This window comes from Lepidochelys kempii, chromosome 4, assembly GCF_965140285.1.
Source record: "Lepidochelys kempii isolate rLepKem1 chromosome 4, rLepKem1.hap1, whole genome shotgun sequence".
NCBI lineage: Eukaryota > Metazoa > Chordata > Testudines > Cheloniidae > Lepidochelys > Lepidochelys kempii.
This window is the reverse complement of record NC_136383.1, coordinates 142,757,642-142,770,052: the sequence shown is the minus strand read 5'-3', so window position 1 is coordinate 142,770,052 and position 12,411 is coordinate 142,757,642. Positions and strand designations below refer to the sequence as shown.

General features: G+C 55.2%; 1 protein-coding gene across 1 annotated transcript in view; it reads right to left on the bottom strand.

The window, feature by feature from the left end:
- The window catches only part of SEMA4F (ssemaphorin 4F), a 143,275-nt gene extending 132,456 nt beyond the window's left edge, over positions 1 to 10,819 (bottom strand). The window contains exon 1 of the mRNA XM_073343166.1: positions 10,665 to 10,819. Coding sequence (XP_073199267.1) covers positions 10,665 to 10,749 — 85 coding nt within the window. The 5' untranslated portion in view covers positions 10,750 to 10,819. The remainder of the gene's footprint in view (positions 1 to 10,664) is intronic.
- Positions 10,820 to 12,411: the final 1,592 nt, after the last annotated feature.

The following is a 12,411-nucleotide window of genomic DNA, read 5'->3' as shown; positions in this document are numbered from 1 at the left end:
CCAGAGCATCGCCCAGGGACTCCGTGACACGGATACAGACTAACACGGCTGCTACTCAAACTCTGAAACCTGATTTCTGGCTTATTGCAACAACCTCCCACAGCTGCCTTCCTCCCCATGACTGGAGGGGTGTGAACAGGCCACTACATGTGAATGGTCCCTTGAAATGCACTAACTACTTATGCAAAAAGGAGGACTTGTGGCACCTTAGAGACTAACATTTATTTGAGCATGAGCTTTCGTGAGCTACAGCTCACTTCATCGGATGCATTCAGTGACTCAGAGGTTATCGTGTTGCAGGGCAAAGGGTGGCTGCCTCCAGGGGTCCAAATGGGAGTAGAGGTGGCACCCCACTAGATCACACAGCTGTTCAAAAACAGGACAGTGCCGCCCTGCCAGGCCCAACTCCCCCTCAGCAGTGGTAGCTACCCAGCGCCACCGACTAGTACCACCCAATAAGACACCAGCTCAGTAGGCTGGGCAGATCTGTGACCCTCCCATATGAGGGATGAAATAGTTAATGCCAAAGTTTACAGTCATCCTCTCTGGGCACCTGCACTACAGCTCCCAGAGCCGGCACACCACAGCTCCTGGCAGACTCATCTCTGTGTTGGCGATACACACTTAACACTGCAATAAAGCCTCAAATGCGAACAGTTAGAGCCTCCAGAGCAGCAGCAGCCGCTGGAGCACCCCCTCCCCCAGCATCTAAGATTTAGTGACTTTTTGTTTATTGCCCGTGACTTTTACTAACACCACCAGTGAGTAAATCGTAGCCTTAGCAATAGCGAAAGCAGTACTGACAGACCAACCCTTCCTCATTTAAAAACATGAAAGCTGAGGTTCTATCGGACAAGCAAACAGTCTGAGCTGCACCAGCCCAGTCCAAGGCCTGCCCCCAGCAGGTTAGAGGCAACATGTGTTTTACTTCCCTCTGAATGTCTCTCTCTGGGGACAGAAACTGCTCTAAACCTCCTCTCGTTCCCGCTTCCTCCTAGAGACCTCCATCAGCAGACCTACTCTCCAGATCTTTAAGGTGGCACAGGACTCCTCATTGTTTTTGCTATAGTTTGGCAGGTCACAACAGGAGACCACTTCCATTGCTCCACTTCTCATTTAACAGAGGTGCTCCTGTGCCTGGATGGGGCTCCCAGAGAGCTGTTGCCACTCAGAGCGGAGGTCAGACCAGGAAGGGTTTATTTTCAGACACAGTCAACTCCTTCTGCAAACTGTTCACCACAACAGCTCAGGCAGCAGGCAGGAGCTGGGCTGACTGCATGCCAGCGGCACTGCAGAGATGAGACATGGCCCGCACGGCAGGGATTAGGGATTACCAGCCATTGCTCCAGCTGTTTCACAGCGCCAAATCTCCCAAGCATAAAAACCTGGAGACCTAATCCAGACCCAGTAAGTGACCTAAACTGATGCAGAGTGCTATCTTAGTCATGTATGCAGCACTACAGGGATACTGTGGGGACCAGATACATGGGCTGAACCCCTCCAACCAAGCCTCATACGCAGCGGTAGCAGCCTCTCCCCCCTGGCTACACAGCCTCATCCCCCTTGGGTTCCCACAGTTTATGTTTACGGGGTAACTCACCCTGTTTGCAGCGGTGTCCCCGAGTGCATTCAGTGCAATGACATCTCAGAGGTGGGAGCTGGCTAATGCTATTGCACTGTGTGAGCTACAGCTGCGGAATCCAGGTACAGAATGCAAGCTCAGGTTTCTAACTCTTATGGATTGCGAAGACAGAAAATAAATCCCAAGTGTGACCAATGCAGCCACACCCAGCCAAGTGCACAGCCAATGTGGGATAATAGCTTAGAGGAATGGGCTGCCCCAGGCACAAACCAACTCTGAGACAGACATTGTATCTATGCTAGAGTTGCCAGGCATTCAGTTTTCGACTGGAATGCCCAGTTGAAAAGGGACCCTGGCAGCTCCGGTCAGCAAGGCCCACTCAATTCACTTCATCTCCACCACCACCACCCCCCCCACACGAAAGGCAAGGAAAGAGATATGCCCTCTCCCTTCTACGGGCCCAACCAAAAGGGCTCCCATACGCCCAGCTTCCACGGAGCCATTACCACCGTCAGCCTTCCTGCAGAGCATGCCAGGCTCTGCTCACAGCAAGAGCCCCTTCTCCCAGAACAGACCACTCTTTAATCTAACATAAAAAAAGGCAGAAATAAAATCCAACGACTGGAAGCTGAAGCTGGACAGATTCAGACTAGAAATACACCTTGATCTATGCAGGAAATAGCCCGACTTGATTATGTAAAGAGTTGTCACTTTGGATGGGCTAGCACCAGCAGGAGAGTGAATTTGTGTGGGGGGGTGGAGGGTGAGAAAACCTGGATTTGTGCTGGAAATGGCCCACCTGTTGATCACTTTAGATAAGCTATTACCAGCAGGACAGTGGGGTGGGAGGAGGTATTGTTTCATGATTTCTGTGTGTATATAAAGTCTGCTGCAGTTTCCACGGTAAACATCTGATGAAGTGAGCTGTAGCTCACGAAAGCTCATGCTCAAATAAATTGGTTAGTCTCTAAGGTGCCACAAGTACTCCTTACCTTTTCACCAGTGAGGGTAATTACCATTGGAACAAGTTACTGCGGGATGTGGTGAATTCTCTGTCCCGTAAAGTCTTTAAAATCAAGCTTAGAGGTCCCTTTCTAAAGGAGACTTTAGCTCAACCAGAAGTCATGAGCTGGATGCAAGAACCGCAGGTGAGTTTCTCTGGCCTGTGTTATACAGCTTAGACTAAATTATTGTAACGGCCCCCTCTGCTCTTGAAAGCTATGAACCTAGCATGGGGAGGGCAGAGGATAGGGTTGCGTAGAGGCTCACCTGAGCACCAGCGCCCTCCACTGATGCCAGATGAAGTTTTGGTTAGCCAAGCAAAGCACATGCGCTGCTGGAAAGAGTCTGCTTGCATGCCAGACACGGCACATACTGTAACCTGTCCTCGGCAGGTGTATCGCTGGGCAGGTCAGGCAGCAGGAGATTAGAGGAGAGGGAACACAGTGAAGTGCCACCCACACCCTCCCTTTCATGCTGCAGGTAAGGAGGGGTTAGTTAGACTCAGGCAGGTAACAGTCACCACCTCCACCCAGCCAACGGGGTCTGCTCGCTTCAGGTTGACTTTGCAGGGCAAGGACTTTCCTTTGCTACGATCTATACAGATTTGAGAACAAGATTCTGGGAGGCAAGACGTGCACACACCCTACCCCAGAGGCCAGGTTCTCAAACCAACCATAAACTCTCCACTGTGTTCTGGTGCAGGAGATGGGGGAGTGAAACATGATACCTGGGCTCTGCCAAGCACCCTAGACTCTTCAAATCAGGGCTGCCAGCCCCAGGAGACAGAGCCAAACATCCCAAGGAGATTGCTCAATGCAGTAAGTCATGCTGGCTTTAATGCAGCTTCCAACTAATTTGGAGGGGAAGCTGCCTCAGAACATGGAAAGGTTGATTCCATTTGAAAGTTTAGCCTGGAATGCAGTCAGATATGCAGGCCCCAGCCAGCTGCTCACAGCAGGACTTCCCTTACCCTGGAGGAGGGTGACCAGACGCCCAAATATTAGGGGCTTTGTCTTATATAGGACCCTATTACCACCACCCATCCTAATTTTTCACACTTGCTATCTGGTCACCCTACCCTAGAGTAGAAGAGCTGTCTACTCTTTCCCTTCCCCATCCTCCCAGCCACTCCCCTCATTCTTGAGCCCATACCTCCCCCTGCCACTATACAGCTCAGTCCCTGCAACACCTCGGATGCTTCAAAATCTTTGTTCAGAATGTCATTCCTTTGTACTGACCAACAGAAAGAGAGACAAGGGCTGGGCCCAATCAGGTTATTCATTATCAATTCAGCCCCAGAAAAACCAGGGCATCCGACGAAGTGAGCTGTAACTCACGAAAGCTTCTGCTCAAATAAATTGGTTAGTCTCTAAGGTGCCACAAGTCCTCCTTTTCTTTTTGCAAATACAGACTAACACGGCTGCTACTCTGAAAAGAAAAACCAGTGTAACTTTGCTTCCAGGGGAGATAGGTTATTTGCATTACCACAGCACCTAGTAGCTCTAGTTCTGGGCCAAGGCCCCACTGTGCTAGGCACTGTACAAATGCAGAAGAGAAACGGTCCCTGCCCCAAAGAGTTTACAATCTCAGGCCAGAGTCGACAGATGGATACTGAGGAGGAGCACCACAAGAGAACAGCAGGAGCCTGGATGAGAGCTTTAGCTGCATGAATGGATTGGAAAGGCCATATCTTAGGAAACATTATGCAGAAAGTACCTGCAAGATGTAGACCTAGCATGGGTCTGAGGCCCTAGAGAGGGGCCCAGGTCAAAGGTGACACCCAGACTACGAGCCTGAGTAACAGGCAGGGTGGGCGTGTTGTCCACAGTGATTAAGAAAGGAGGTAGTGGGAGGGCAGGGAGCACACTGCAGAGGCCAGCATGGCCAGGGCATCCAGGGCCTGTCTGAGATGGCAATGTTACCAGCGAGCGCAGCTACTGACAGAACCAGCGTGAGTAGTTCAGAGCATTCTTGCAAGGGAACTCGTTTCCACAAGAAAGCAGAAGGTGCCAAAGCCGTTTTGGGGTGCTGGTGTGAACTCTGCCTTCTCCAAAAGCCTCCCCTCTTCACTAACAAGGATTGAAACCAACTCAGGACGCACCCAGAACAAAGATGGCAGCACACAAAAGACTAAGCATGACCTGCAGCCTTCAGGAATAGCAGAGCTGAGTTATAAGAGAAAACAGAAACAGAAGTGCTGTGTTAAATAGCTAAGAGAGTTCCTACTTACTTCAATGGGAGCGGGAGCAGGCCCTAAGGAGGTCAAGTCCCATGAGGAGAAATTAAGGGGAAGACAGGGAGAGGCAAGGTGGTCAGGAAAGTGAGCTCCTGAGAGCTAGTCCAGGACAGAGTTTTAGAACGGTTAGATCTGGGCCAGAGGCCAGGAAACCAGGGACAGTGTGAGAACTACAACAACATGAAGAGTTTGTACAGCGTTCTGCTGACATGTTACAGTCTTGCCTTCACTAGACGAGAAGGTGCATTCTTACCTTGCGTTAGCCAACACATGGCAAAGTCCCAGTGAAGACAAGACCGCTGGAGTTTTAACATGTAAGGTGGCCATGGTAAACCCTAGGCATTCCCAGAGCTGTAACCTCAACCTGCTAAAATGTAAAACTACAAATGGCCTTGTCTTCACTAGAATTGTACACCTTGCTAGTTACCATGTGTTCACTTAATGGCTATAAGCCAGGATGGGTAAGGAATGGTGTCCCTAGCCTCTGTTTGTCAGAGGGTGGAGATGGATGGCAGCAGAGAGATCACTAGATCATTACCTGTTAGGTTCACTCCCTCTGGGGCACCTGGCATTGGCCACTGTTGGCCGACAGGATGCTGGGCTGGATGGACCTTTGGTCTGACCCAGTATGGCCATTCTTATGTTCACTGATAAAGAATATAACATTTCCCTAGTAAAGATCCACCCCAGCAGTGTTAAAGATTAAAGTTCAGCAGAGATCAGCCCCAATGCAAACCTGAAAGGATGAAAAGGCTCGTTTGGGGCAGCAATGTGGCAGCTTACACTTATAAACAACTGTTTCGGGCTCTCTGCAGACTTAGGAAGACATCACTACATCAGTTTCATTTGATTCATGTTTTGAAGGTTTCTTTCATAACAGCTGAAGACTTTTTTTTTTTTAAACTAAAGCTGAGAGTGGAAAACACCCGAGATGCCAGTCTACCTGCTGCCTCCCAACCCTCTGGGGCTGGCAGTTAGTACCAGACTCAGAAGGGGTCCCACATTCCGCCTAGTGCACAGAACCCCATTTTCCACTGAATGCATCCGATGAAGTGAGCTGTAGCTCACGAAAGCTTATGCTCAAATAAATTGGTTAGTCTAAGGTGCCACAAGTACTCCTTTTCTTTTGGCGAATACAGACTAACACGGCTACTACTTTGAATTCTGATGCTGTTTTGCTCTCCAGTGACAAGAGAAAAGAACCACCTATCTTACAAGGAGATACTAAAAACAATTGACTTGTTTAGCAGAGCAAAATGAAGGCTGCGAGGGGATCTGATTGCTCTCTATAAATACATCAAGGGGTAAACACAAGGGAGGGAGAAAAGCTATTGAAGATGAAGGACAGTGTTGGTGCGAGAGTAAACTTAGGATGAAAATTTGGAGATGGTTTCTTACCATCAGAGATGGGAGGTTCTGGAACAGCTTCCCAATAGGAGGGGTCGGGGCAAACAACCCAACTCCTTTTAAGATGGAGCTTGATAAATTTATGAACAGTGCTATCTGACGGGGTTGCCTGTGACAGCAGGGGACTGGACTCAATGATCCAGGAAGTCCTTGCCAGATCTACGTTCTTATGTTACTTGTCTCAGATTTCATGGAGAGATTTCCAGCCCAACACCTTATGGTTAGTCTGGGGGAAAGCACGCTGCCAAGTCCAGGCAGTGCTGGCTTGAGGCCTGCTGAGAGCAGCAGGAGTGAGGCTTTGAGGGAAGGGGTGAAGTGGGGTGGGGTCTGGGGCAGAGGGTCGAGCACCCCGGGGAAATTAGAAAGCTGGTGCCTATGCCATTGCCTCACTGCCTACAGCACATTGGCCCGAACCTTTAGTCCTGTTGGAGACAGAAGCAAAACTTTTAGCCAGCGCACCCACATCAGCTCCTTCCCATAGAAGGCAAAAGTGCCATTTTATGTGCATTTATTCTTGCTCGCCCCCATGCAGAAGCAGCATTTAAAAGGGGGTTTTAAAGGTGGGATTCCAACTTCCCTGGCTCAGTGCCTTTAGACACACAGATGTTCCTATAAGTAAACCTTCCCAGGTATCCATATTTTCTCATTTCAAAGATTTATAAAATTAGCTACAGCTACAACGAAGCAATGTAGGACACTATATTCTCCACTCAATCTAATCGGTCACAGTCAGGAAACATTTGACATAACTGGATTTCCGCCGTGGCCTGGAGTTCCCCTACTTTTATATCTGAACTCCTGTGTATGCCCAATAAAAGCCATTACCTCTACCACCTTTTCCATTTCACAGGGTCTGATACAGCTACATGCTTTCTCCTTCAGCTAGCTAATGCATTTACAACCCTCCCTCTAGAAGTATAAGTCACTCTGCACAGATATTCATCAGAAAGAATGGGGCCAAGCAAACAATGGGCTTTGCACACACACACACACACAATCAATATTCTAAAACCAGCGTCACGCAAGTGAGGCAGCAGCTTAAGTAGGATCCTGGTTCCTGAGTCTTACTGCAGGGCTGGTATTTCTACAATAATTATATAACCTGATACTAAACATGCAGTAAATTAATCAATTTAAGCCATGGACAAAGGATGCTATAAAAGGGCAGTCATATCCCATCACGACTACACACATGAAACTGTCTGGCTCAGAAATCATTTCCACACATTAGTAGTAAAATACATATAGCTGGGACCATGCAGAGCCCCAGCCCTATACAAACATAACAGGTCCTGAGGAGATCACTCTTCTGAAGGGTGTACTACTTAGGTAGAGTTAATGTAGATCACATTGATGGGGGAGAGTGTTAAGACGACATAATGAATGCTACAGGAAATGGCGGCGATTATAAGCCAGTAGGCATAGCTTATTTACTTCCATTAACACAATGCATTTATACTGACAAACAGAAGTCTCCAAATAAATTCTATCCCAATCATAGGAACTGCTTACTTAATATGTGGTAACTTCCTAGGGAAACCAAGGCAGATTGTACCTTTCTGTTACGACATTTCACATGCATTAGACGGTTAAGATAAAGACACTGGGAGAGCCTAGGACTTACCTTGATTTGCTAATAACTCATGTTAAAGCTACAACCTCCTGGTCTCTATTAGCATTTTGCCCCTTTTAGTTACCACATTAGCTAACAAAGAAAGAACACGCTTTTTCCTAATGAAGACAAGGGCTAAGAGGCCAGCAGCAAGGGATGTGCATTTATTTCAGCCTCCAAGGAACCCATGGGTTAGTAGTCTCAACCAGGGGTACATGTGCCCCTGGGGGTACACAGAGGTCTTCTAGGGGGTACACAGAGGTCTTCTAGGGGGTACATCAACTCATCTAGATATTTGCCTAGTTTTACAACAGGCAACGTAAAAAGCACTAGCAAAGTCAGTACAAACTAAAATTTCATTCAATGAGTTTTTTATACTGCTCTATATACTATACACTGAAATGTAGGTACAATACTTATATTCCAATTGCTTTATTTTATAATTATATGGTAAAAATGAGAAAGTTAGCAAGTTTTCAGTACTAGTGTGCTGTGACACACTTGTATTTTTATGCCTGATTTTGTAAACAAATAGTTTTTAAGTGAGGTGAAACTTGGGGATATGCAAGACAAATCAAACTTCTGAAAGGGGTACAGTAGTCTGGAGTGGCTTTCAACCTCTACCATAGATGATACAAGGCTACAGATCATTTCTCCCAGTTATCCACCCAAACCAAGAAAAAAAAAACCACCACTAAACACAAGTGGAGCAAGAAACACAACCAGGAGTATTGTACTCAGTATAAACTGTGGCTACCACTGTAACAAGACTTGAATTGAATAAATTCAATAAGACAAGGACAGGCTGGAAGGCAGGGTGGGTTGGTAACCACTATAGCACACTCCCCTCAGAACCAGGGACAGAAGCCTCAACTGAATCTCAAGGTTCTTCTGCTGTTGCCAAATAGCTGTGAAGCCCACTGCCAAGAATCCATGCCCCCTCTCCCTGTACTGTCTGGCCCAGGTAGAGGGGGACAACCTGCCACTGGCTTCAGCTACCCCCTTAGCTCAAGTGATACGCAGGGGCTGTGGATCCAACGGTTCTAACGTTGCTGATTAGCCAGGTGGCTGAATTAGGGTTTGATTTTTCCAGTTCCTGAAGAAAGGCCCGGAAGCTCTGTTTTAAAAAGCTCCCTTAAAAGAATATTACGGCTGCAAAGCGAAGCATCCAACGGTTAGAAATGCCAGATTTGTTTTCCTGCCCAACCTTAATTTGCCTCCTTAGGCCCCCTCACTGAATGTGTCAAATGTGTCAGGGGTCCTGCGAAATAACAACGTCTGGCCACACACAGGCTGTATCACAAGGCGGGGCCACACAGGGGCCACATTAGGGCTTTTACTTGCGAGTGCTTCGTTTTTTACCTAAATCACGATCCTCTAAGACGATTCTAAGACACCCTGGCCTTTGTCAAGAGCCGCTGCCCATGCAGCTCCCCGCGACGCCAGCTGATCCGCAGCGGAGGGGGCAGGAGCCTGGACAGCCCCACTCGCTCGGGCACCCCGCAGAGCGCGCCCGGCCGGAGCCGGGGGGCCTCGCTCCGCGCAGCCCGCCCCGGGCAGACCCCGACCCCGACCCCAGCCCGCCCCGGGCAGACCCCGACCCCGACCCCAGCCCGCGGCGGACGCCGCAGCCTGCCCGAGCCGCCGGCACGCCCGGCAGCAAACCCGCAGGCCGGGGCTCGGCATCGCTGGGGGCTGCTGCCCTGGCGGCGGGTGACATCATCCCGCCAGTGCCCGGCCGGGCGGGCGAGGCCGGGGACCGGCCGGCGAGGGTCTGCGGGCGGGGCCGGCGCCCGGCTCCCCGCCCGCCCGGCTCCGCTGCGCAGCGGCCGCCGCTCGGCCCCCGCCCGCCGGTCCCGAGGCTGCCCGGCTCGGCCCCCCTCGGCTCGGCTCGGCCCGGCTCAGCCCGGCTCGCAGGAGGCAGCCACGCCCGGGCGGGCAGCTGCCTACCGGGGTCGGGCAGCAGCACCCGGCGCGCCAGGGCGATAGGGCCCCCCCCCCCGCCGGGACCCCGGGGAGAGGGAAATGCCCCCCCCCGCCGGGACCCCGGAGATGGGCAGCCCCCCCCGCCGGGACCCCGGGGAGAGGGAAATGCCCCCCCCCCCCGCCGGGACCCCGGGGAGAGGGAAATGCCCCCCCCCCTCGCCGGGACCCCGGGGAGACGAAAATGCCCCCCCCCTCGCCGGGACCCCGGGGAGACGGAAATGCCCCCCCCCCTCGCCGGGACCCCGGGGAGACGGAAATGCCCCCCCCCCCGCCGGGACCCCGGGGAGACGGAAATGCCCCCCCCCCCGCCGGGACCCCGGGGAGACGGAAATGCCCCCCCCCCCCGCCGGGACCCCGGGGAGACGGAAATGCCCCCCCCCCCCCCGCCGGGACCCCGGGGAGAGGGAAATGCCCCCCCCCCGCCGGGACCCCGGGGAGAGGGAAATGCCCCCCCCCTCGCCGGGACCCCGGGGAGAGGGAAATGCCCCCCCCCTCGCCGGGACCCCGGGGAGACGGAAATGCCCCCCCCCCCCGCCGGGACCCCGGGGAGACGGAAATGCCCCCCCCCCCGCCGGGACCCCGGGGAGACGGAAATGCCCCCCCCCCCCCCGCCGGGACCCCGGGGAGACGGAAATGCCCCCCCCCCCGCCGGGACCCCGGAGATGGGCAGCCCCCCCCGCCGGGACCCCGGGGAGAGGGAAATGCCCCCCCCCCCCCGCCGGGACCCCGGGGAGAAGGAAATGCCCCCCCCCGCCGGGACCCCGGGGAGAGGGAAATGCCCCCCCCGCCGGGACCCGGGAGATGGGCACCCCCGCCCGGCAGCCCCCGGCCTCCCTTACCCGGGAAGGGTCTCTCTGTGCGGGGCACGGCGGAGCGCGCGGCAGCCCCCACCAGCAGGAGCAGGAGCCCGAGCCCCGGCCCCATCCTCGGCCGCCCGGGTCCCGCTTTCTTCCGGCCTCCCGCCGCCGCCGCAGCACCCGGCCCCGGCTCCGGCTCCCGCCGCTCCCCGCACCCCGCCCCGGCTCCCGCAGCCGCCCCGCCCCGCCAGGTGGCCCCATGACGTCGCCGCGCAACGCCCCTGCCGCAGGTAGCTCCTTGGGGGGGACAAACTCCCTCCCGGGCCTGAACACGAGGGGCGCCAGCCCGCCCTGGGGCGCCCCGACCTGTGACCCCGACCCCAGCCCGCCTGCGACCCCCAGCGCTCCAGCCCCCCCCAGCAACCTGCACCCCATCCCCCTGTGCTCCCCGCACATCGCCTGTCCCCCTGCACCCCCCCGCAGCCTTCTGCACCCCATCCCCCTGTGCTCCCCGCACATCGCCTGTCCCCCTGCACCCTCCCCCGAGCAACCTGCACCCCATCCCCCTGTGCTCCCCGCACATCGCCTCTCCCCCTGCACCCCCCCCCGCAGCCTTCTGCACCCCATCCCCCTGTGCTCCCCGCACATCGCCTGTCCCCCTGCACCCTCCCCCACAGCCTTCTGCACCCCATCCCCCTGTGCTCCCCACACATCGCCTCTCCCCCTGCACCCTCCCCCGAGCAACCTGCACCCCATCCCCCTGTGCTCCCCGCACATCGCCTCTCCCCCTGCACCCCCCCCCGCAGCCTTCTGCACCCCATCCCCCTGTGCTCCCCACACATCGCCTCTCCCCCTGCACCCCCCCGAGCAACCTGCACCCCATCTCCCTGTGCTCCCCGCACATCGCCTCTCCCCCTGCACCCCCCCCGAGCAACCTGCACCCCATCTCCCTGTGCTCCCCGCACATCGCCTCTCCCCCTGCACCCCCCCCGAGCAACCTGCACCCCATCTCCCTGTGCTCCCCACACATCGCCTCTCCCCCTGCACCCCCCCCACAGCCTTCTGCACCCCATCCCCCTGTGCTCCCCACACATCGCCTCTCCCCCTGCACCCCTCCCCCACAGCCTTCTGCACCCCATCCCCCTGTGCTCCCCACACATCGCCTGTCCCCCTGCACCCTCCCCGCAGCCTTCTGCACCCCATCCCCCTGTGCTCCCCACACATCGCCTCTCCCCCTGCACCCCCCCCACAGCCTTCTGCACCCCATCCCCCTGTGCTCCCCGCACATCGCCTCTCCCCCTGCACCCTCCCCGAGCAACCTGCACCCCATCTCCCTGTGCTCCCCGCACATCGCCTCTTCCCCTGCACCCTCCCCCACAGCCTTCTGCACCCCATCCCCCTGTGCTCCCCACACATCGCCTCTCCCCCTGCACCCCTCCCCCACAGCCTTCCGCACCCCATCCCCCTGTGCTCCCCGCACATCGCCTCTCCCCCTGCACCCCCCCCACAGCCTTCTGCACCCCATCCCCCTGTGCTCCCCGCACATCGCCTCTCCCCCTGCACCCCCCCACAGCCTTCCGCACCCCATCCCCCTGTGCTCCCCGCACATCGCCTCTCCCCCTGCACCCCTCCCCCACAGCCTTCCGCACCCCATCCCCCTGTGCTCCCCGCACATCGCCTCTCCCCCTGCACCCCTCCCCCACAGCCTTCTGCACCCCATCCCCCTGTGCTCCCCGCACATCGCCTCTCCCCCTGCACCCCCCCCGCAGCCTTCTGCACCCCATCCCCC